Source organism: Boleophthalmus pectinirostris, unplaced genomic scaffold, assembly GCF_026225935.1.
Source record: "Boleophthalmus pectinirostris isolate CB_2022bp ecotype Guang Dong unplaced genomic scaffold, ASM2622593v1 HiC_scaffold_16, whole genome shotgun sequence".
Classification (NCBI taxonomy): Eukaryota; Metazoa; Chordata; class Actinopteri; order Gobiiformes; family Gobiidae; genus Boleophthalmus; species Boleophthalmus pectinirostris.
Genome location: NW_026571095.1, coordinates 23,501,435 through 23,526,577, shown reverse-complemented (window position 1 = coordinate 23,526,577; position 25,143 = coordinate 23,501,435). Strand labels below are relative to the sequence as shown.

The window sequence follows — 25,143 nt, the reverse complement described above, 5'->3', positions numbered from 1 at the left end:
TGCATGCAAATGAATAAAGAAATTAGACCAAAGTTATTAGTAATTTTTTACTGGTCCATTCCTTTGAGGAGTAGTAGACCAACACACAGTAACTGGACACAGTAGTTCATTCAGTGCATAGTCAGTGTGTCTGTTTTACCTCAATAAAGAATTTAGATCAAATAATATTACATAGTACACTGTTTATTATTTTAGTTTTATCTTGTAGCAGAAATTCAGTGCACATATTTCAAGAAGTAAAATATAACCTTTCTGCTTGTTTCAGTGGAGATGTCATTGCTTTGCCTAGAATGTCCCACAATGTCAAATGTAACTTATGGGAATGATGGAGATGAGCAGGTGATGCCAACCGGCCAAGTCATATTGGCGAGAGGTGAACCACTCTTGGCAAGAATGAGTCTTTTTAAAGCATGTTGAATAAACACCTGTACTTGAATATACAGGTATAAGTTTAATACCAAATTGTTGAATAGTCCAGGCAAACCAATAACATTTCCATAGAGACAAACATGTGACGCACCCCTCCAGTAGTAAACATACATAGTGTACCCAGTTTTCTTCTTGTGGTGGTAATGAAATAATTATGTGAAGCAATTATGCTGGTCTAAAACAAAGTTGCCTCCTATCAAAACTCTATTTGGGCTGGACAAAGGCCCCCTCCACACAGAGTAACCTGAGCGTGCCCGAGGCGTTGGCCATATTCGAGTGGCACTAAAGGGGGTTGATGGCACTTGGCGCGCTGCTGGACGGCTCCCTCCTCTTTGTGCGAGGGGCTGCTATTCACAAAAGAGAAAACGATGAAATACATCCTTTATAATGAGCGGCAAAGTGCCCAGCGCCACACGACACCTGATCTCCTCTTTGGCTGCGGTGCCTTTTGTCCATGTATTTCATATCTACTATATATCCTCTCAGCTCCAAAACCCAGCTCTGAAGTTATGGAGCCAGGGCTGAGAGGAGAAATGAAATGGGGAACAAACAGACAATCTTCACAGCACAGCAGCTGGATGCTTACCAGGTCAGTGGCTGTGTTTTATGTATGTAGACAGATGGCCTAAATTATTGCAATTTTTTTGTTTATAATATTAAGAGCATTTTTGAGCAATTTAACAAAATGTCTATTTCATTGTTTTATTATGAATGACTGGCCAATTGGCAACAATAATATGATTTTTCAAACAGGAGTTGCTGGTTGTGTCCCCACTGTCCCCAACCCAATGACATTCTCAGTCACCTGTGCTATTTTGTCTATTTTAGGACTGCACCTACTTCACAAGAAAAGAAATTCTGAGGTCAGTATATTTTACCATTTTATACATCCACTTTTTACAGTTTTTCGACTGCAATACAACAGTGCAAACCTAACCGCTTTGCAATTATCCTTCAATAACACTGAATTACCTTTATTTACCATATGATGTGACAGTTTTAAATGCTTTAATAGTGATTTAATAATTTGATAGTGATTTATATCCTTATAGGTGCCATATGTACAATAACATTTCCTGGTGGAGAGTCCACCACCCACTTGTGTCCATATGGCATTAACTGAGTCTGTCTCGATGTAGACAAGCAAGTGACTTCAGCAGGACACTTTACAGATCACTAACTGCAGTAGAAATGCATGTTTTTTAAACAATTTATAAAAATACAAAAAAAGGGCATGTAAATCTGTAAGATAGACCAGTGTGAGGTTGCCACTCCACAGGTTTGACCTGTAGCTTGGCCTAGTGGCATCACCTGCTTGTCTGGCAGACCCTCCATCACAAATATTGTTGCAAAAGTAACTCTACCCTAACACACATACTCTGACCTTCTTCTCATTTGCAGACTGTTTTATCGGTACCGTGACCTGGCTCCGCAGCTCGTTCCTCTCGACTACACCAATAACCCAGATGTGAAGCTACCATACGAACTGATTGGCAGCATGCCCGAGCTGAAGGTAGGCCCACGGTCCCGCTCCCCTGTGTCTCCCTCATGCATTATTCAGCCCTCACTAATCGACAGGATTCATTCAAAGGCCGTATACTGTATATGTTACCTGAGGCTCTCACATCTAAAGAACGGTGGAGGGTCCCGGGGGCATGCTGTCTGGAAATGCCTTCATTATATGGCTCTTTAAGCAGTGAGAGTGATGGAAGCAGGTGCGCTGGGCATGTAAAGTTAGGATGGGTTGAATTCTCACATGTTTCTCATTGTTTATAGACACTCTTGCCTTGCCAAACACTAGTATACAAAAAGTCAAAACTGCAATCGAAGTGCTAGCCATCTCTGTGAGACCATGAAAAATGAAATAAATGCACAAAACATGAGGCATTCTTATACAAGAAGAAACTGGATTATAGTCAGAAAACTCTTTACAGCTCATGTCAGTGAACAAAATTCACAAAAGAAGCTTGAGCTCTGGTGAAAAGGTGCAGAATTTGCAATCTAAGAGAAAAAAGGTGGTATTTGAATGACAGGTGTTATAAAGTGTTAGTGAGTTCAGCAGCACAGGGGAAGAAAGTGTTGATCCAACTGTGTTATGTAACTTATCCTGCAAGTAACTACATAACAGCTTTGAATGAATTAAAGTTCAAACATTTTGAGATGTACTGGGTTTACATCAGTCAGTAAATAATCGTATTAAAATCCCAACCTGGATATCGACTGAACCAATATTATGGAACTGATACCCGATCTAGCAAATTTTCCTATCAGTATGGGTGGATTCCTACTTGTGGTGAGAGGTTCTGGTCCAAATGGATGCCTAAGGGGAGTAGCTCAGATAGTCTGTGTCCAGGGTGAGGAGGGTCAGCTGCAATCCACATGCTCACCCCTGAGTCCTGGAGAAGTACAGGTCTTAGAGAAATGGGCAGCTGCATTCAATCACCTTCTCAGCAGAGTGCACAATGCTCTGCAAATGATTCCTAGCTGCTTGGCCCTCCTGAAGTAAAACTGAGTTGTTGATTATTATATCTCAACAAAAAAATATACACATTAACAATAGTAATTTTACCTGCCCCCAGCTCCATCAAAAGTATAGGCCTGTAGAGGTGTATTGTCTGACTATCAACAAGTGTATTAGTTTGTTATTGTTTTCCAGGACAACCCGTTCCGTCAGAGGATCGCTGAGGTTTTTTCTGAAGACGGTGAAGGAAACATGACCCTGAATGACTTCTTAGACATGTTCTCTGTGCTGAGTGAGATGGCTCCACGTGACCTTAAGGCCTACTACGCATTCAAAATATACGGTACAACTTAAGCATCTATTTAGAGTAATTTAGTATGAGAAAAATGTGATACTCAGTAACTAAATGACTGTGTATCGATTTTAGATATTGTTGCTGTTTTTCACTTCATTGTATTAAAAGAATATGCCATTTAGTTCTTTAATTATTACTATTATGCATGAACCCACCATAACAAGTACATTTCTCATTTATGAGGCCAATAAAGTATCTTCTCTTACCAAAGGATAGATGAGTGACCTTTACCAGTGGAAGTGACCCCTATGTAATGGTAACATAAGGGCTGTGGAGTCTTAACCACGACAGCCTATACATGGTTTGGCATTAAAGATTAAACAGGTCTTTATACACTCCAACACAATAAAAAGGGACAGTTTGTTTGGTCCACTGTGGCTCTAATTAACAGCTGCTGACAGGTCAAACACTTCTATGAGACCCATTATCACAGGGGTCAATGCAGAGGTCAAGTGGACAAGTGAACCAGGTTTAGTTGAAGTTTAGAGGACTGTGCTACAAAAGGAATACAGACAAAAACTATGTGACTATATATTGTGGAGGGTAAACCACCTGTCTGTTTTGTTAATGCTGTGTCTGCAAAAGCCTAACGCTGTACTAACCACCCAGCATGAGTCATCAGCTGGTTTCACTTCGTGGAATGCGTCGGACCTCGCAGCATTATGATATTTGTAGGCGTGTACCGTTTTATTTAACCAATCCTTGATATTTGGTTGTGACGTATGTAATGCACCAAATCCCATACGAAGAAGGGCAATAACATCTTTCCCCTTGATAAAATTCACCAAATAATCTCTTTGTTCTGGCTTTAAATCCTTGATCTCGGGAATCGTTGTCAACACAGAATGATGAATGACAGGCTTTGTCTACATCCATCTCGACCGCTTTGTTTAATGTTGTGTTGTACCACAAAAGGGATCCAGACAGGTGCTTGAGTTTGATGTCATGGCTTTACAGCTCTTCGTTGATTGGCTGGTGCGTGGTTTACAACCTCCGGGGCTCTTGCAAACCATCTAGTTAGTGTATTCCAATTCCTGACCTAGTCGCTATGAAATTGAGCAGAGGCATTAGGTAGCACCAGCCTGGCTAATAATCACCACAGCCACAGAATATTATGTTTTTATAACTCTAAAAATAATGTTTTTATAACTCTGAGAGGGCTTGAGATAATATTCTATACAACAGCATAAAACATATCTATTTCTATGAAAAATTTTCTGTTGTATGGATTTAACTTTCCATAGAATTAGGCAGTTGACTTTCTACCTCCAGAAAGTTGCATACTGTAACTTTAAAGCATAATTTTCTCTAGTGAAATGCAAATTGATTTGATAAAGATGATACATTTACTAGACTGAACATTAATCACATTGTGCTGCTTCATGGACCTTCTAGCAGATGTACACAATATGGGGCTTTTAGAACAGAAGAGAATGCATTCATTTTACTTTTATTAGAAGCTGGGATACCCACAGATCCCATGTGTTCTTTATTTAAATGATGAAAAAAATCACATAAAGCTGGTCATAGGTTATTGTATTTCTATTTGTATGTCAGATTTCAACAATGATGATTTCATCTGTAAGTCTGACCTGGAGAAGACCTTGAATAAGCTGACACGTAATGAGCTGACAGAGGAGGAGGTGAGGATGGTCTGTGAGAAGGTCCTGGATGAAGCCGACCTGGACAATGATGGGAGGCTCTCTCTGGACGACTTCCAGCACATGATCCTCCGAGCGCCAGAGTTCCTCAGGTGAAAACAATAACACACTATTCAGTATGGGGTGGCAAGGTGGGGGCATCTAACACTTACCAAATTAGGACTTGACTTCTGGTTTTGAAAGTAAAATTTGCACTCATTTTTATTTAAAGTGCCAATATAATGCTTCTTTCTGATTTATTTTATAATGTTGTTTCCCCATCAAAAACATACCTGGAGTTTTGTTTTGTTTCACACATGTTTAACACACAAATTCTGCATATTTAGGCTCCCTCTCAAAATGGAAAACACTAAAACACAAAAACTACCACTTGATAATATCACATGGTGGAATAGAGCATTTTGAGCTTGGGAGATGTAGACATTAATAATAAAGGATTACTCAAACATGTGTGAATGTAACAAAACACAAGTCTAGGTACGTTCATGATGAGGTAACAACATTGTAACATCTTAAAACGTACAAGAATCCATTGTGTGTAATATAGGTCCTTTAAAGGAGCACTGTGTAACTTTTCAGGAGTCTGTCACCCGCTTGATGTTGTTGCTTTTCATGGCATGTCTCACAAAATGGCATTAAACATATCGATCTCGGAATGATTCAAGTACATGTTCTTACTGTGAGTATGCAGCCGTGTCTGGCCACAGGAGATAGAAGTTTAATGCCATTCTGTGGAAGTTTCTATAATCAAACAATTTCATGATTTTTCAATCATTTTTTAGTAATATTGTGTTTCTTCTTTTTGTCGTTCTTTGTCCACAGCACGTTCCACATCAGGATATGAAGGATCCCAAATGTTACACACTTAATCACAAATCTTCCAGGACAACCAAAATTTGTAGAGTGTAGGAATTATACTAAATTGATTTTTGAGCCAATTGTCAAAAATATTTCTGCATTAAAATATAGTGTAAAATATGGGCTTGCTGTTTTTTGGCACTCGCGTTCATAAACTTATGTTAAAGCATTTGCATTGCATTTAGACAACAGGAATCGGATTAGAGCTGTAGACTTGGAGTTTCTTACTCAGTCAGCCAAGATTTCTGTTTTGTTAGTAAATATTTTATCAGTATTAATAAGGATGTATATGGACTGCAGCAGAAAGAAAGATGGCTTGATTTAACCATTTTGCAATTTTTTTTTTTTTTAGCTTTTTCCATAAATTTTCTTGACATTCTATAGTTTTAAGACCTATTTTAATCAATTAATGTTTTTTTTTTTCAACTATTTCATGTCATGGCACACTTTTTTGGTAAAAAATATTTTGCAGTTCACCATCTATTAAGAAACTAAACTAAAATCTTACTAAATATGTAGGCAGTGTAGCAAATTATTTTCTTGTCACTGTCTGGGTTCTTAAATTTGTTAACAGTTATTTTTTATTTTACCTCCTATTTTGGACCAGAAGTTCACTCAGAACACTTTAAAATGGTTGCTTTTTCAATTAAATCCATTCAGTTGTTCCCTAGCACACTGGTTGAAAGGGACAAATGAATGCAACCAAGAATTTCTCAAGTTGACTACAGTGCTAAAATATAATTTTCTTGAACGTACTATATAACAACTGTACATCCATCATCTGGTGGAATGGGCGCCCAGCTCCGCGTCAGGCCTCATTAGTTATGAACATCAACAGAACATTTGTATTCACATATAAAAGGCTCCAGTTACATCGACGATAAAAGAAGCAGCCTGGAAGCTTCTGCAGGGATATGTTACACAGCACAAGGTTATAGTGAAAGCTTAAGGTCAAGTGACTGCCATACTAAAATAACTAAAGGTAAAGCATAGAAAAGATAAGGATATATACAGTTTTCTGACCAGTGTTGGTAATTCTGATCTGTGATATAGATTTTCAAATAAAGACTGCTTCCATTGTACATTTTAAACATGCCCAGAAGGATTCACTTTTGAGAGAAGACTGAAATATGACCTGATAAACAAGAATCACATGGATCTGACAACATGTTCAAAGACGATTCAAACAAGGATAGCAGGTTTTACAGGAGCCAATTTGTTCTATGCAGATATAATATTATCACCTAAATACTCACCATTCAGCTTTTGATTTTAAAGGTGCACTGTGCAACTTTTAGCATGGAAAATCCACTACCTACTTGTCTCTATGGTGATGTCATTGCTTTGCCTGGACCATGTTATTAAACATTTCCATCTAGCATTTACTCATTACGTGTTTCTATTGCTCAAAAATTTCTTCTGCAGGGATGTGATTGGCCAAGGACAAAAAAGCAGGAAAATATAAGGACCCAGAGAGTGGCGTGACAATGGCCCAAATCAAACTCTGTGAGTGCGGCTGCGGCTCCTCTCTCGTTTAGTCAGATCATAAAAAAAAAAAAAAAAAGTCACACTTTGAGCCCATTTTCCGTGATGTGGGTGCTCCGTTGCTCTAGTCTTCTCAGAGTCACCGTGAGCATAAAGTGCAGGTTAAACTTGAGGGTTGAATTTGCTTTGGCCAGACTCAGGCTTATTTCTGTCATGGAACGTGTGCTTCTTCTGCAGAAACATCTGTGAATAGCAGCGACTCTCCACAGATCTGGATTGTAATGTGGCGTACTGCTGTAAACTGCTTGACTCCCTTGTGACAGCCAAGTTTAATTTAATTTAAAGTGATTAATCTCGCTGCCCAAATGAAAAAAAAAACAGTGCATTTTAAAATAGTCTTATTTTATTAAATCAAAAGTTCATATATCTACAAAGAGTAGATACATTTCGATATGGGTTTACAAAGTACAGTACAGTTTAGGTAGATCTCTTATTGTCAAAGTGGTATTTACAATGTTGCTCCCCGTGTACTTGACAACAGATGACGGCAAGTTATGACTTAAGATTGAGAACAAGAGCCATGTTGATGAGTTGCAAAAAATAAATTTTACACAAAAAAAGGAAAAAAAAGTTGTATGATCGTAAATTATAAAAAAAAAAAAAAAATCCCCAGGCCTGTGCTACAGAAGCTACTTAAATAAATGTATAGTACTGCAAGTATCTCTAGTCCTGATCAGTGGCATTACAAAGCTGACAACCAGATAAACGTCCCACTTTCCAGAGATTTCAACACAAATTTGATACACACCAAAAACAGGTCCTAAATAATGAGCGACGACTGCAAATATTGAACAAGTCGTTTTTTTTTTGTTTTTTTTTTAAATCTTTTTATTCATCTTTTTTTAAACACCAATTATGTGCGTGAATTTAGAGAGTGTGACAGTAAAAATCTTGAATCTAGTGATAAGATTATGAACAATCAGCATAGGTTACCAAATCAGCATAGGTTTCTAAAAATAAAGTCAACCAGTTTTGTAATGCCAAAATGACCTTAACTTCGTAACACAGGATAGTTCAGACTTGCTCCCATATTTCTGAAGGCTTGTTGCTACAGCATTGGAAATCAACTCTTTCAACACCACTTAAATATTCCTACTTTATGATTTAAGCGAGTTTTAATCTGCACTGGTGTTACAATGCAGTCCTGCTTTTGCTTCAGAATTAAAACAACAAAAATCCCATACATTAAACTGTACAGGTTGAAATAACTGACTGAAAGACAGAAATATGCACAGGTCCATGAATCACGATGCATAGCTCGCCAAAGACTGAACTGATGTGTTAAGACAAATGGTTATATAGCGATGAGGTCACATAAAACAAACAAGAGCGAAATTTCCCATTGACTTTTGTGCATTTAAGAGCTTAATATTTAGAGAAAAGAAAAGGATTAAGACATTTATAGAGCAAATAATTTAGGGTCAAGAGACAGGTGGAATACTGACTTGTTTGTTTGGGTGATCACAAGTTAGAGCTCCTCTATTGTGCCACCTAAAGCCGCACAAATCTATGCCAATACTAATAAAATTGTTCTTAAGACTTGGGTTTGATCAATAAAATACAAATTATACTTTGGCAGGACAGTAGCATAAAAAATGAAAAATTCTAATATCATGTTGCCATGTTCATGAGTGATACAGTATACACAGATTAGGCATAACAATATGACCACCTGTTATTGGTCACAAATGTTCATTATGTGTTGTGACCAACTGCAGCCTTCTTCTTTCTAATCTAATCACCACAATTTGTCTGAGTGGGGTATTATGCAAATGAATACCAGGACAGTGGATAAATAGCACAGCAAAGACTATCAAGTTTTTAAATATGTGCAATAAAATTGCCTGAAATACTCCCAAGTATAAGCGGTCTTCCTCCTCAGCTAAGACGCTCATCTTTGCACTACACTTGGCACAGACTACACAAACACAGGTAAAGTGCACAGCTGCGAGGAGCCTGGAGCAGAGGCCTACAGTGATTTGAATGTTTGTCAGAAGAGCAGAGACTTCATTTAGCTACACACAATCAGAGCATCTCAATTTTTCAGTCAATGTCTTTAAGGAGAGAAACGCCTGAACTACATCTTATTGCAAATAACTGAAACTGCTTCAGCAAATCATTTTCAATTATGATAATCCATTCTTCTTAACTGTACTTTAAGCCATCCGTCTCTGCCTGACTTATATCACATACTAAGGGAAAGAGCACTAATAAAAATAGATATTACATTTATATTGAGATCCCACAACTGCTATTTGCACTTTCCCTCACTCTAAATGAGTCAACACTTGTGCTGTGCCTGTGCAATAAGAAAACAAAGAATTGCCTGGTTTCAATGCTGTCAACTATTAGGACAATGTCATTTCTAAAGGTCCATAGTTAAGCAGTTTGCCCCTGTGAATCCTGTTGGAAGAGAACTGTTGCTGGAAGCTTAAAAAGTGGAAGAAACAGAAAGTGTCCTGTGTTTAGGACGAGGGGACAGACCGTGGACGGAGGACAGGAAGAAGTGCTGAAGCGAGCACAGTCTGTTACAGTTAAAGTCCTGCTCTGCACAGACAGGGCCCCCGCAGAGACACAGAGCCTCCGCAGAGACACAGAGCCTCCACAGAGACACAGACTCAGAGGAGGGTGCAGCGGAAGAAACTGGTCTTTTTCTGTGGCTCCGAGATCTTCACTCCATGACTGCTGCCCTGGGGAGCGTTACCCTCCTGAAATACACAACAAGTATATGGGTCATGACATACAGAACTAGAATAGGCATATACAGAAACAAGCGCATGAATGAATATAAAGCTGATTTGGGTTATAATAAAAAGTCTTTACCAATTTTGAGTCCATTTTTGTTTTGATGTCTCTGGCGAGTGTCAGAAAAGCCTAAGGAAAACAGAAATAAACATAGGTCTTATATTTTACATGAAAGTATAATATTGTCTATTTAAACAGAGGTTTACTCACATTTTCCACATTAATGTTTGCCTTCGCACTGGTCTCCATGAATTTGATCCCATATTCTAATGCAAGCTAAAAGAAACATTGTGAATCGTTCAGTTATTATAAGAGATTTCTATTAAATGAAAGTTAGTAAAACCTCTTATCAGGTGGTATTTACCTTCTCTCCCCTGTCTTTGGAAACCTGCCGCTTGTCATTGATGTCACATTTGTTTCCAAGAACCATCTTCTCAACATCAGACGACGCATGCTGCGAAAGAAAACAAGGTAAAACACAGATCTCATTCTGCCAGTGAGCTTTTTATAAATTCGTCACACCTCCTCTATGTTCCTGATCCAGTTCTTGATATTTTCAAAAGACTTCTCGTTGGTGATGTCGTAGACGAGCATAATGCCCTAAAACCACAACGTCATTTAATAGAATCATCAAGGCAGGCGGTGAAGCACAAACATAGTGTAGTATTCACTCACCATTGCCCCTCTGTAATAGGCAGTTGTAATAGTTCGGAAGCGCTCCTGTCCTGCTGTGTCCCTACAAAACAACAGCATAACATCATTTAAAATTCATAGACCATACATCACATCAAGTATACAGCTAACACTACAATAATAAAACCAATTTAGGAATAATTGTTTCTTGGGTTTAACATAATTTTAAGCTATTTCAAACAAAGTCATTCGTCTATATAAAAGTAAGATTATTTCACTAAAGTCATTTGAATGCTGGTTTACCATATTTGTAATTTTATCTTCTTCCCGTCCAGTTCTATCGTCCTAATCTTGAAATCGATGCCTGTGGAGGAGACAAGTACACGCAAGTCAGTGCTTTGAGCTTTAGCATTAGCCTCGTCTCATTGTTGTACATCCGCTGTTTCCGCAGAACGAACCGTAAACCAGATCAGATTAATGCGCCACGGAAACAATGAAAGCGTGGACAAAACACTTGCACCGCTGCTGTATTAGTAAAATAAGCTGCTTAGCTCAGAATCACACTTTCAGTTTTATACTAAGATGTAGAACGAATCCTGTGGCTAACTGCTAATGCTAGCTGTCAGAGAAGATACAGTTCACCGGAAGTGCATTGAAACAAATTATATTATATTACTACATTACCACCTATAACACCATCACGTAGACGTATAGGTATGTCTGAGCATGTTATTAAACCGAGATTACGTTTAAAAACACTGGGTTTGTAATAGCGGATGTTAGCCACGCAGCAAATAGACGGATCCTGTTTCAGCATCATTTGTAAACAGTCAAACCCGGACACCCTTTCCGCCTAAAAAAACCCTCACCTATCGTGGAAATGAACGTGGAGTTGAATGCGTCCTCTGAAAACCTGAACAGGACGCAGGTTTTTCCGACCCCAGAGTCGCCGATTAAGAGTAATTTGAACAAATAATCGTACGTTTTCGCCATACTGGATATTAATGCGGAAATCCCGCCCGGCGAATGTTTAACTGAAGAAGACAAACTCGCGTGTGGCGCCCTCTGCAGGACTGGAATGTCACTGCAGGGATTTCAAACTCAAAAATGTTCATGGGTTCCAGGCAAGTTATTTAAAGATTTGCCTAGGGCGACCATATGTTCAATATCAAAAGCTGGCACACCTCCGGTTTGTGATGGTTGGTAATAATAAAATGGTGTGTAATTAAGGAAAATTGTCCATTCATAACTAACATGTGACTCAGTATAGTCACATTTTGATTTTTATAGAGGTTTTCTGTATTTTACCTAAAGAAATGCCAACTTATGTCTGTCTTTACTGTTGGCAGGGATCAAATCTGTCAAAAAACAGGGACCCCTTAAACATTTCTTGAATAAAACTGGGACAAATCAATGGTTTTGGATAAATCTGCTGGGAGAGGGGACACAAGGCTCCACACTGTGACTGTCCTGGGTAAACAGGAATGTCTGGTCACCCTAGAATTTCCCATCATAGACATTACATGTATCTAGTGCATGGATTTAATGTCAGGTGATGCTCAAAAATACCTTAAAAACATTACTTTAAGCAGGGTCGCTTCTCTACTAGATCTGACTTGTAACCAACTCCTCTCTATTGTCTTATTCTTCTTACTCTTGAGAAAACTTCCAATCAACTAGCAACATGTTGTTAATGATTCCTTACATTATGACATGTGACAGGCTGAGCGCTGTCCTCAGATGGGCAGAACTGTTTCAGCCATATCCACTCAAATAAAAGAAGTAAAAACCTAACCCTAACTCCTTTAACAGTCTGTAGAATGCCCTAGGACAGCAGTTGTATGAACTGATATAAAATGGGTGAAGTTTGATTTTTGTAATTTCCAAATGTTGCTATGTAGTTTGGGTTGCCTAAAGAAATGAAGACTAAAAAAACGTTTTCTGATGATTGCATACTGGTTTCAACAAAGCCTATAACAGCCACTACTTGCTGATTCCCAGAACATTTTGACAAGTGTGTACAATTCTAAAAGGGAGATCTGCTGTTTAAATATGAAATAGGCAAATAGGCAGGTTTATGATTAAATAATTATTAAATATCAGGCTATAATTTCATCATCATTTTTAATACAGATGAGAGACAGCAAAAAGTCAATATTGTTAAAATGCAGATTTTTGTATACTGAATTTTAGAATCCAGTCACTAATAGAAACGATCAGTAAATCTAAATGTAAATAGTAGCAACTATTCTTGCTACCACTAGATGGTGCTATTTTTTTACATTGTATTGCTCTAAGATTTTTTTGTATAATCTAAGCATTCAGAAGGAAGATTTAATGTATAAATTACTCATGTAAAGGTCTATAATACTTTCTATTATTTATAAATGTGTAATTACAGTGTACATTGCATATGTGATTTCAAAAGTTTGTTTAAGTCTATAACAGCCACTACTTGCTAGATTTTCAAAAATATGGTACTTTTTGACAAGTCTGTGTACAATTTCATGAACATTTAGGACAGTATCTTGACAACTACTGTTACAGGCCTAAAATGGAGATCTGCTGTTTTATATGAAACGGTTTAGGCATGATTAAATAATTATTAAATAGCAGGCATGTTTGTGTTGCTTTTTGTGTGTTCCTGTAATTGTTTTGGCCTGATCCCTGTTCCTCAAGTGTTCCTGTAAAAATGAATTTACAAATGAAGCATAGGTTAAAAGCATAAATGAGTTGTGCATTACATAAATACGTGTTGCTTGATTTTCCATGGTTACATATAGGCTACTGCATCTTTAATCTACTACTACTATTTAAAAAAAAAATCTTATCCTAAAACTGAACATACCATGGCTGATATACCATGTATATCTTTGATTTTTGTGGCATGTTGACCTAATTAGATTATGAATTAGTTTAACATGAGTAAGGCTCATTTGATGTAATGATTTAATGTTTTTAACAGAATGTACTATTGTAATAGTATGTTGTTATAAAACAATGTGGATTGACTGAGCACTTGAGACTTTAAGTTTACTAAGTATCTGTATTAGCCTCTTTAATGAACCAAAGCTACTTTTGGAAGGAATGTTATTGGAAACAGACACTCTTAAAAGTTGTGAAACTTGTGTCGTAAGCTGTTGATGAGATAATTGTTAGTTCTGCAGGTGGTGTGCATACCCCATCATTCATAGTTACGAACTGAAGAATTTGCTGAACTACAGGTACACTCTACATAGGTTACTCATTGAGAGCTCAGTCTTCCAGTTTGTCAGGTATCCAGCACTTTTAAGACTATATTTGAAAATAAAAATTACACAACACAAGTTGAAACAAACAGTATTCTTTATTGTTTGCTGCTGTCAACTGGACTGTAGTATAAAACAGGGACTTAACAGCATTGGAGATGTTTAAAAGTTGGTCCAAATATTAAGCGCAAAGCAAGCACAGAGCATGTCAGCACAAGTAAGTGAAGAATGAACTTACACAATTTGCCTCGTACAAAACCGTAGGCAGGTCACATAGACACAAAAACAGCTTATACAACAACGAATTATCACTATGGCCATCAATTGTATCTGTGCTACTCAACTCTTAGCACCAAAACTGAAGATTTGGACCCAAAACCATTGAATACAAAGGGACATTATTTAAAAAACATAAATATAAAAAGGAATGTTAGAAGTTTGTTCTTAAGTAGCAGAGATAGTTTTCCAGTAAAATGCAAAAAAAAAAAAAAAAAGAGAGATGTTTGATATAAAAAAAAAAAAAAAAAATTTTTCTTGTGCAACTTTTTTCTGGTTTTACAAAGAGCTCAGTTCCTGCAGCGTTTGATCCAGGCGCTGGTGTATGTCTAGGTTTTCCGCTTTGGCTCGCTGTAATCTCTCTGCAAAAAGGTGGTTACAAATTATAGAAAAATGTAATATATGAACAACATTTATTGAACAAAGAGTGTAGACATGGTTTTCAACTGGTTTGACCATGGGAAATAAATTATATCTGGTCATTTTGTTGTGAACTCGCAACTAACAGGCCAATGTAAACAAATCCTACCTTAACAACAATACAAAGATAATAATGGGATGATAGTCTATAATTAGTTTATCTACCAGGCTCCTACAACTCTGCTCAAACAGTGAGAGATACAGGACTACATTCATACTATACTCCCTACAACTGTACAACAATTCAGCCTTATGTAACAGATAATACTCCCTACAACAGTACAACAACTCAGCCTTATGTAACGGATAACCCTATCACCTTATTACTTATCTTTCTATTTTATTTTGACTTGTACATATACATTTATACAATTATATCTTTTATGATGCCTGTTTCTTGCTGTCTGTTTTGCCACTAATTTAGAATTTATTATTACCATTTATATTTTTTCTGTTTGTTATTATATTATATTGTGATGAGTGAGTCTACTGTGTCCAAATAATTTCCCATGTGGATCAATAGTTTTGTCTAAGTCTAAGTCTATTATCATTATTATATTTTTTTGTTTTCTATGATTTAAAAAAAATCTGATTAGCAAACAACCTTACAGTTTATGATTAAACTGTGATTACATTTCCAAAAGACATATTGATGTAGAATGTCTTTACAATGGAGCTCAGTTCTGTTGACTTCGAAGTCCACTCTGGTTCCAGAAGTACATTTTCCCATATATTTTTCCACATAGCCAATTAGCTCTGAGCAAGCAAATTATCTTGGAACCAGGAACCAGGGTTGGGCGATCACTACTGAGCTCCATTGAAATGATAATTGTATGTATGGACACAGTATTCAGACTTTGAACAAGCTGAGCATAACACATTGAAAGAGAATTGTTTTAGAATTTTCAACTTTCATTACACAGCAGTACTGTGCAAAATTTGAGTCAATAATCAATCATAAAAATTTCAGTGTTGGCCTAGATCATTGTTAAAGTGTGTTTAAACTTATTCAAAGGAGTACATGGATATGTTAAGGTTAAAGTACACTGCCCTTTATTGTATGGTATTTTATGGTGAAAATTGTCCTCTGCATTTGACCCAATCTTCTATGCATCTGGGGACCCAACTAAAAATCTTGAGCTAGGCTTTGCCAGGACTACCTTAACTCCCTATCTACTACCTTATCTAACTTTACATGTTTTGGATTGGTATGTGAGTTTAAACAATGCAGTCTAGTATGTTTAAGAAAAGATAAAGACAGAATTGTTAAGGTTTCTTTAGAGAGCGATTTCCCATTTGAAACCCTCGTTCAGACGACTACCTTTGAAACCTTTGTTACTATCAATGCTTTCAGGTGTGCTGCTTTCAGACGCACACCATATTGATATTCGGACAACACCCAGAATTCAAACTGGACAAGACCAAGACTAAACCAGGAGTAGAACAGGACCAAACCACATCTATATCAGGATTAAATAGGCCAGAAGCAAACCATTGATAAGTGTCACCCGGACAGACTGCTTATGCTTACTATTAAGGAAAGGGAAACTGTGTTTACCCCAGATGTAGAGGAAAAGGTAAGCGGATTATAACTTTTCATTTATTAATTTTAAGGCATGCTTTGGCAGGTTTTTAAATGCTGATGCATACATAACCTTTAAGACTTTTGCACAATACCATATTCGAAACAGGTAAAAGGGAGGAGAAAGACAGAGTAAAATAGACAAATAGATTTTATTCAACTCAAAGGCAAAGGATCAAAGATGAACAAAGAGGAAAAGTGCGTTGGGTCATGCAAACTTGAGGTAACAGTCAAGGGCTATAAGCCGTAAACATGATTTATATATTATTTTTTATAAGGTGTTCATGTCATTTAGGGCGTGATCGAGCTCCGTGCTGATTGCTTTATATCTGAGTTTCTGATTGTACAGCTCATCTGGAGGTCAAAGTTCAAAGGGGAGAGGAGAGAAGTCCGAGAAGATACCAAGGAGAAAAAAGTGAAAGGGAAAATAAAAAGATATAATATTAGAGATAGGACAAAATATAAAGGAGAAGTAAGTTAAGATGACTACAGGGAAGTTTAAAGCAATGGAGTTTATACCTTCTAAGTCATCGATGGTCTTTTCCAGTTTGCCCACTGACCTCTCTGCAAATTCTGCACGAGTCTCAGCCTAAAATAAAGTAAAGAAGCAAAAAGAAAACCAAAATGAATCATACTATATAGAGCCTACAGACAAGTACTAGTAAACGGCATTCCTGTGAGTGAAAAAAAGGTAATTAAATTGTTCTGCTAACTCAATGCATTTTTTTCTGTTGTTGTGCTTATAAATCATCCCAATTAAATTTTGGTTGACTAAAGCCCAATTTATGGTCGTGTAGGGGTGGACGACATTTCGATATTTTAAATATATCGAGACATTTTTTAAACGCGATACAGATTCTATATTATCGGTATAATATATTCAATTCTGATTTAGCAGCTTCGCTTGTTTGCCTTCTCTGTGCCCCCGCCTCCCTGATTTTACTGCTTGTGTCTCAGTCACTACCGCAGTGAATGCTAAAAGTTGGCAGTAGTGAATGCCAAAAGTTGGTGCCAATGAAAAGCTTCTAGCACCACGAACCTTTTGTACCATTTACAGACAAGACCATCAGCAGCACATCCTCTGTCAGAGAGAGAACACTCATATTCTGCTGAGTCGTGTCCTTTAGTCCGAAAGAAGCTGAACCGCATGAGCGGCACAAGGACCACGTTTATGCAAATGAGCCATGTGGGTTTAACTTTCGTTTCTGTAAAACGTAAACACATGTGCGCAAAACTGCATTAAACACATTTTAATCTCAAATGGGCTGATGTGGCTCATAGTCGTTATGCTTTATGTTATAAAGTTTAGTAGTGTAAAGTTTATTTTTGTAGAAGATTTTAATTAATAATCTGCTGTTGTGTAACTTGTACAATATGTTTGGAAACATTGGGTTTGATCTGTAGTGGATTGTGCAATAGCTCCTTAATACTGGTGAGGAACATGTGTCTGTTAAAATAAGGAACCTCCCGAGCTTCCTCTGCTAAAAGAGCTCATGGTTATCGTATGGACAACAGAGTTAATGCAAAGATGAGCTTGAGATGAGTTGTTTTATGTATGAATGAAAAGAAGGCAATAAGTATAATTTCTTTTATTTTGCAAATTAAATTATTATTTATGCAATTAGGGATTTTTATCATCTTGAATGTGGCAAAAGCACTTTATTCCTATATGAACTGCCTACCTCTTGCACTTCAATAAAAAAGACCTTGTGGAATTTGGCATATTTGTTTTTGCAGTAGTTTTGGGGGGTTATTTTTCCTGTACCGATATTGAGATATATACTGTATATCGAGATATAGCAAAATATATGGAGATGTATTTTTTGCTCCATATCGCCCAGTCCTATTTTCATGCATCAAATTGTATGTGTCGCGATGCAGAGAGTCTACGTTGACCGACGTGCACTTCCAAAATTTGTAACTACATGTCGAACCAGCAAGGAAAAGCAATGCAGAAAATTAGGGCTGTGATCTTTCCTCTCAACAACCGCTCTACGTACATTTCTGGTACTCCGCTTACCCACTTCACTTTTTAATACATGACCGCAATCCTAATCTCCTAACGTTGTTGCAGTGAATTACTATGTGGCGCATAGACCTCGGTGCAGATCCATAAATCAAAAACGATGGCAACAAAGCGACGACAGCAGTGTGCATTGAGCTGACGCAGATCTATAATTCAGCCTTAAGGGTGCACTCATTTTTGATGTGCACTCAAGACATCATCGACCAATTATGACTACTACTGTGACTGTGGTTTTAATTATAGTATAAAAATATGTTATAGTAATTTAGAACAATTAGAAGCCATGCATCATCAGTGTTATTTATCTCACCGGCTTAGCTACACAGTTAAACAGAATACAATGTCATAGAATCAATATATGATCCATTGGTCTGATACAGTTTTGATACAGGTTTGACATTGTGAGTTGCTTTATACTGCATTACATATTCTAGAGGAAAATTACTTGAGTCACCTGTGACTTGTAACAAACTGACAAAACCGTGGCATCAGGAACCACTCAAAGCAGTCACTCACTTTCAACTGTATGTATATGTATGTAAGAATGAAAGAAATTAAACTGTATTGAGTGAAAATTGATTGAACCCACCTCCTTGAGCCGGTCATTCAAAACTTTAATGTCCTCCTCATATTTGTCTTCCTTCTCAGAGTACTGTATAAATATATATATATATATATATATATATATATATATATATATATATATATATATATATATAAATACATTTTCTAAACATTAACAAAACTTTTAATCATTGCTAAAAATTTGTCAAACGTATTCCTTGAAAGTCTGATCTCAGCTCCAAACCACATGCTTTTTAGGGACAGAGGAGTTGATCACTGACAATAAGAAATAACAATGATATAAAATCTCAGTACTTGTTATGACTGGTAAGAAGGACTTTGGACTTTGTTGTATCAATAAATAATAAACAAGCAATTTATTATTAAGTAAAGCAATAGTTTTCTGGTCATTATTCCAAAATAAATATAAAGTTGTTCTCCTCCTTCTAGCCATGGATCCAGAATAATGAAAAATTAGAAAACTGCTGTCACAGCGATTTACAAAATGAAACAAAATCATTATTTCTTTTGAATATAATCATGAATAGTTTTGTTTGCATGAATTACTTATGTCTACACTTGCCTTTTCAGACTGAGCCTCTAGAGACTTCAGGTTGTTTGTGACATTCTTCAACTCCTCCTCCAGATCGGTACATTTACTGCAAGAAAAGAAAAAGTACTTGTTAAAACTTGTAATTTAACCTCTTATTTTGGTTTGGACAAAAAAAATAAATCTATAGAGTGTAACACAACCCAAACATTTTAAGATATTATCAGTAATATTAAAATTGGCTGCACAGTATAATTCAGAATATAGGGAGGATCACAGTATATGACAGATTTAATCTTCAAAAAGGTCAAAGGTTTAAAGATGCAGTATGTAGCTTTTCTAGTGAAGGCCCGCTGCCTGCTTGTCTCCATGGAGATGTTAATGCTTTGGAAAAACATGCATTCTTACTGTGAGTGGGGTCGCCTCTCCACAGATCTGACCTGTACTTGCACTAGTGGCATCACCAGTCTCCATGAAGACAGTATTTAAGACTAATGCCACTGTAAAACATTCCTGGCAAAGCAATGACATTTCCATGGAGACAAGCATAGACCCTCTACTAGAAAAGTTACATATTACCCTTTTAAGACAAAAAGAGTAAGCTTTTATTGAAACAGAGAAAATTAAAGTGACATGTGACAGCCATAAAATATTGCATTTATTCCCACAGATTACAATTTAATATATAGCTGGTCCAAGAGGTTGAGATTTTTAGATTTGATTATGGGATATCAGTATGTTGTTGCCTCTTTATGAGTTAGTGGATTTGTTCTTACAGCTCTGCAATTTCCGCCCTCTCCTCTGCTCTCTCCAGATCTCTTTCCAAGATGACAAGTTTACGGGCAACCTGAAATCACACACGCATTACATTAGATACATTTTTTTTTTTTTTTTTTTTACAAATTTCACAAAAACATTGTTAACCCAATTAGGATTGTACAAAAATCTTTTCTTTTTGGTAGTTGGAAGTTTTACTTCCTAGTTGGTAGCAGATATTACCTGTTAGCAGCCATAACATTAACAAGAGCCAACTCACGTCTAAATTACACAATAATTATGATTCGACTCATAAAAATAAACAACACCTTTATTTTGTTAAAATCTTGTTTAAACCGACAGGACAATGCCTTGCTTATGCATAAATTGCCCTTGCATGTTAGGATGTAATTTTCTGTGTTGATGACAGATTGATGATGCTCCATTTCAAAACTCACTTCTCCTTCTGCATTTTTGTACTTCTCCTAAACTTATTTTCTACACACTGATAAATATTTAGCATAGTCATTATCCCACCAAACATGAATAGTCAAATCATATTCACGTGTTTTTGGTCTGTACCTCCTCGTATTTGCGGTCGGCCTCCTCTGCAATGTGTTTGGCCTCTTTCAGCTGCATTTCCAGGACCTCCATCTTCTCCTCGTCCTTCACGGCTCTGTTCTCAATCACCTTCATTGCTCTAAAACACATCATCACACATCAGTCAGTAATGGTTGACAATAATGTGGGCAAAATGTTTATATCACAATTTTCTCAGAGCCTATGTCATGATTTCACACAGTTGTCTTTAAAGGGCCTGTGCCTGATTTTAGTCAAGATAAATGCTTTTTACATCGTGTATTGGATGGTTAGAGCTGCTAAATAATAATAAATCTTTACGCTATGCATTTTACAAAGCATCTTGTGTATCAACTAACAGAAGCTACTGACAGGGTCACCTCTTTTTGTCCAGTCAGACACATTATTTCAAAGAATCATGGCTAAAAACTGACTATCCCAGACAGCTATATCCGAATGCCAGAAAGGACTAAGTGAGCGGAGATGACTTGTGGTTAAATGTGGTCATTACTTTCACTGTAACATGTCAGGATCCTGTGTTATTGAATGTCTATAGAGAGAAGTAAAACCCTTTTGCCCCAATGCATTAGCTGTGCCACTTCCTCCTCAACCACACCTACTAATCATTACTATAAATTTAAAGTTGGTCTGACTTTCAGCTGACTGCTGTAATTCCAAATGAAATGTGTAGAACATGTGGAAAAGTGTAAGAGTGTGTGTATATTTCCATTTTGTGTGAAAATTCATTCATGCAGGCTCAGCTTTCCTTTCAGCCAGTAATTATTGGTTAAGTTAATGTTAAAATGATTAGGTAAACTTTACAGAGGGCTCTAGAGGAAAAACAGCAGGTATTGCATTGTTTCTTTCACGTTACGAAACTGATAGCACAAGATTTTAGAGGGCCATATTTTAATTTGAGATTGGGGGCACACACAAAACCTTCTTTCTCTCCTATATTCCCATCTCCTTCCTCAGCCTTTTCTTTTTTCTGTCTCTCTCCTGTATCCTCCTTTCATATAATCCCTGTTTCTCCTCTTTCTCTGTCTTTCACTTCTCTCCTCTCCCAGCTCTAGCTCTCTCTTTATCCACTCTGTCTCCCTCTCATTTCTCTGTCCAATCTCTCACCATGTCTCCTATCCTCCTTCTCTCATCTCTCTCTTTTCCCCTCTCTTTTTCCTGCATCCCCATCATATAATCCCCTCCCCTTTCTTTCTCTTTTGCTCTACTCCCTTCTCTCCCCATTCTCCACACCTCCCCTATGTCTTCTACTCCACATTATCTTTCCATTCCCCCATTTCTCTCCCTTCCCCACACTCACTCTCTCTCTTGCTCCCTTCTCCATCCCTCTCTCATCCACCCCTCACCTCTCTCTCTCCTCTGCCCCACATTCTCTCTCCCCCCTTCTCTCCTCCACCGCTCTCACCTCTCGCTCTCATCGGCTGCCTTCTCGGTCTCCTCCAGTTTCTGCATTGCTGAGGCCAGTCTCTCCTGGGTGCGATCCAGCTCCTCCTCCACCAGCTGGATCCTGCGGTTCAGGGACGCCACCTCACTCTCAGCCTGGGACACAACAAGGGCAGGGGTCAAAGGTCAGCCATAAATCCAGACCAGAGCTTTGTGTTTGGAGGTCTTTGTGTACGTGTAGTGTTTGGGAGAGGGGCGGTTTACTGGAGGATTCCTGTGGAGTTGTTTGGGCATTCCTGGACATGTCAGGTGGCTTCCTAAATTATAATGTAACAATGTGTATCTCTATCAAATAGGTGAATGTCATCATTAGAAAAGTCAAATGTTCACTGTATTGTCAAAAATCTCTGTAACTTGCTACTTATCAATATTAATAATAATACTTTTATCAGTACATCTCTAAATGAGCTGATAGCCCATAATATTGCAAACCCTGTGTTAGAGCTAAATATTCTTAACATTTGACAGTTTTGTGAGTCCCATCCATGGTGACCTGACCAATATGTCTTGTTATTAATAGTAAACCACACTATGGACCTTGCACGCTTGAGTGAATTTTCATTATTTGCACAAGGCCATCAGAATAAACAGGAAACTGCACAAAGGGGGTAGAAGGCTCTAACTTTTCCCATTTAAGTCATGAATCATAAAACATTTATATGAGCACTGTTACCCAATGTTAGAAACACTTGGGTAACGCAGTCATAAACTATGCTGCATACTACACGGATGACACAACTTTGTAGAGATTGCAATAGGTCGCCATAGCAACTCATCTTTGCCATAGTTTAGTGGAGCAAAGGTTTTACAGCAGATGCCCTCATGCCCCCATGCCTGATGTATTTTTCTTTGCTACAACCTGTTTGACCTATATAGTTATGAGTTATAAGTAGCTTTTTATAGGGCTGTGCAAATAATTGAACTTTAATCGAGACTGATTATGCTTGGGTCATTTTTTACTGAAAGAACTACAGCCACATAAAAGTATGTGCCTTGGAGCAGATATTATACTTTTGGAGGAAGCAGCTTGACAGTTTTTCTTATGCAAATTTTAAAAGGAGGACATTAATATTGGACTCCATTTAATTTGTTTTAAGACCAAAATAAAACTGAATCATACATATTAATCATATGGTTGTTCAAAATAAAGGATCTGCTCTAGGATTAACCATTTGGAATTAATTATTTTGAACTTCTTGTAATTGTACTCTGAGACCAGGCTCTTTGGATTTTGTCCTTTTTACTGTCCTCCCACACACTGAATTTCAGACATGCCACTGTAGAAAACGAAAGACAGAATGAAACAATTGAACTATTTTGGCAAATCATTAAAGCCTACATAAAATGGAGTCGGTGAGGTCATTGGCATGCTGAGCAGCATATGTAATATTCACAAACATTTCTATGGTTAAAGCAACACTGTGTAACTTTCTCAAGGTGGCATCCATGGAAACAGAAAGCAAAACCATACTTATCCACGGAGATAGATGTTTGGAGATACATGCTTTTGGTTAAAAACATGGCGGGGCTTTAAGAGAAATGCACACTTTTTAGGAGGGGCAAGGACAGTGTGGCTAGAGGGATGTGAACTTACTGAACCGTGATGCGCCACAGCTGGTTTTCTAAAACTATGTAGCAGGGTCATGATAGCTATATGTGTCAGTCCCCTGGTTCCTGTGTGTGCTTGTTGATACGTGTCCTCGCTGATCTGGGCGTGAATGATAAGGAGGTGAAGGATGCCAAAAAAAAAAAAAAAAAAAAAAAAAAACTTTTGGAGGGAATGAGAAAACGCTTATATAACCTATCCCCCCCATAAGTTTACGCACATATTGTTTATTTCAGGTAGGCCATATTCCTACAGGTGGTTCGCTCAAAGCGCTTTCACAAACCGTGCGAGTGCACTGAAGCGGTATTTGAACACACCCTGGTAACTACACCCTTTATAAGCATTTTCAAGTCAACACAAGAAAACAGGAAGTAGCCACAGACACTTTTACGCACTGATAAATAGGGATTATTGGTTATAGTGTGTTATAATGCGTTAGAGGAGTTGTAAAATGAGTTACAAAGTGTAAAATCTTTGCAAATCTAGAGACCAATGTGGGTCTTGGGAGTAACTTCCTGTTCAGTGCTTGTCCACGTAACACAAGTCGACGCAAAGGAACAAAAATGGCAGAAAATAGCCAAAGCATACAAATATGCGTAAAGCTTAGAATGCAGTGTTCCACTGTGAAGAAACAGTTCACAAAAATAACACTTTTATGACACGAGTGGTGTGGTTTGTACCAAGAGTCAAGAATGTGTGACAAACCCTACATTCATTGAAAATGGATTAGTGCGCAAATACAAAAAGATCTCACTTTTTCTCGCTCCTCTCGTTCACGGTGGAGTTCTGCTTGGCAGTTCTTTGCTCGCTCTTCTGCTTCATCCGCGATGAGATGCAGGTTATGGAACCTCCGCTTCACGTCTTCCATTTTTACAATACTTTCCCAAAACGTACGAGAAGATGCTGAAGATAAAAACTAGCTTTAAGCGAGACTAAAACGTGACGGCTTTGTCCAAAAGTTCGCTGCTCGGCTCCGCGAGTGAACTTTTTTTCTGGGACAGGAAATAAGGGACGTGCAGTGTTGGGAGAGAAGAAAAAAAGGGTTGGGAGTTTTCAGGAAATTTATGTCGAGATCCTCCAATCCAGTGAAGACGAGAGTGCAAGGATGACATCACAGGAGCCGGGAGGGGATGGCTCAGCGCGCCGCGCAACAAAAGAGGAGTGTTGTAAGAGGGAAATTTGCCTTTGTGGACTTATATGGCAAGTAAGGTGTAGCATTAAGCGAACATGTCAGCTTTGAATCAGAGGAAGCGGCAGAGGCGCAGCTACAGAATTGGCCGACTGGCTGACTGCTGGTTCCCATGGGCCCCATGTCTCATGGGCTAATGTAGCCTAACAGAGGTGGAAAATGTATCAGTAAAAGTAAATGTATAAAGCAGAACACTTAA

General features: G+C 37.7%; 3 protein-coding genes across 8 annotated transcripts in view; 1 reads left to right on the top strand and 2 right to left on the bottom strand.

The window, feature by feature from the left end:
• The first annotated feature begins 967 nt into the window (after window positions 1-967).
• On the top strand, window positions 968-5,750 carry cib3 (calcium and integrin binding family member 3). Of its 2 annotated transcripts, XM_020929225.1 has the most exons (6): window positions 968-1,018; window positions 1,258-1,292; window positions 1,831-1,942; window positions 3,086-3,233; window positions 4,803-4,998; window positions 5,729-5,750. In XM_020929225.1, exons 1-6 carry the CDS (start codon window positions 968-970, stop codon window positions 5,748-5,750), a joined length of 564 nt encoding a protein of 187 aa, XP_020784884.1. The 2 variants fall into 2 exon arrangements, with proteins under 2 accessions (XP_020784884.1, XP_055008017.1); XM_055152042.1 differs by lacking the exons at window positions 1,258-1,292; window positions 1,831-1,942.
• A 1,884-nt stretch (window positions 5,751-7,634) lies between these two features.
• LOC110164087 (ras-related protein Rab-8A-like) lies at window positions 7,635-11,729 on the bottom strand. The gene is made up of 8 exons (XM_020929112.2): window positions 11,557-11,729; window positions 10,991-11,051; window positions 10,730-10,790; window positions 10,577-10,654; window positions 10,419-10,508; window positions 10,265-10,330; window positions 10,133-10,183; window positions 7,635-10,017 (listed from the first exon to the last, which is right to left on the bottom strand). The coding sequence occupies exons 1-8, from the start codon at window positions 11,678-11,680 to the stop codon at window positions 9,928-9,930; spliced, it is 621 nt and encodes a 206-aa protein (XP_020784771.1). The 5' UTR covers window positions 11,681-11,729; the 3' UTR covers window positions 7,635-9,927.
• Window positions 11,730-14,014: 2,285 nt separating this feature from the next.
• Window positions 14,015-25,143, bottom strand: part of LOC110164086 (tropomyosin alpha-3 chain-like) — a 22,160-nt gene continuing 11,031 nt past the window's right edge. For 2 of the 5 annotated variants that reach the window (XM_055152128.1, XM_055152130.1), the window contains exons 3-9: window positions 22,112-22,245; window positions 20,692-20,809; window positions 20,130-20,200; window positions 19,387-19,462; window positions 18,829-18,891; window positions 16,733-16,802; window positions 14,015-14,573 (exon numbers count right to left, since the gene is read on the bottom strand). In XM_055152128.1, coding sequence (XP_055008103.1) covers window positions 14,491-14,573; window positions 16,733-16,802; window positions 18,829-18,891; window positions 19,387-19,462; window positions 20,130-20,200; window positions 20,692-20,809; window positions 22,112-22,245 — 615 coding nt within the window. In that variant the 3' untranslated portion in view covers window positions 14,015-14,490. Of the gene's footprint in view, window positions 14,574-16,346; window positions 16,568-16,732; window positions 16,803-18,828; window positions 18,892-19,386; window positions 19,463-20,129; window positions 20,201-20,691; window positions 20,810-22,111; window positions 22,246-24,509; window positions 24,926-25,143 lie in introns of those variants that run through there. The other 3 variants (XM_055152131.1, XM_055152132.1, XM_055152129.1) reach the window with 3 other exon arrangements.

Bases quoted from the DNA above. Each gene is read 5' to 3' on its own strand.
- cib3 (XM_020929225.1), top strand. From the start codon at position 968: ATGGGGAACAAACAGACAATCTTCACAGCACAGCAGCTGGATGCTTAC. The intron at 1,943-3,085 runs GTAGGCCCACGG...ATTGTTTTCCAG, and splicing joins GCAGCATGCCCGAGCTGAAG to GACAACCCGTTCCGTCAGAG. The intron at 3,234-4,802 runs GTACAACTTAAG...TTTGTATGTCAG, and splicing joins CTACGCATTCAAAATATACG to ATTTCAACAATGATGATTTC.
- LOC110164087 (XM_020929112.2), bottom strand. From the start codon at position 11,680: ATGGCGAAAACGTACGATTATTTGTTCAAATTACTCTTAATCGGCGAC. The intron at 10,655-10,729 runs GTGAGTGAATAC...TTGTGGTTTTAG, and splicing joins CCTATTACAGAGGGGCAATG to GGCATTATGCTCGTCTACGA. The intron at 10,331-10,418 runs GTAAATACCACC...TGTTTCTTTTAG, and splicing joins CCAAAGACAGGGGAGAGAAG to CTTGCATTAGAATATGGGAT.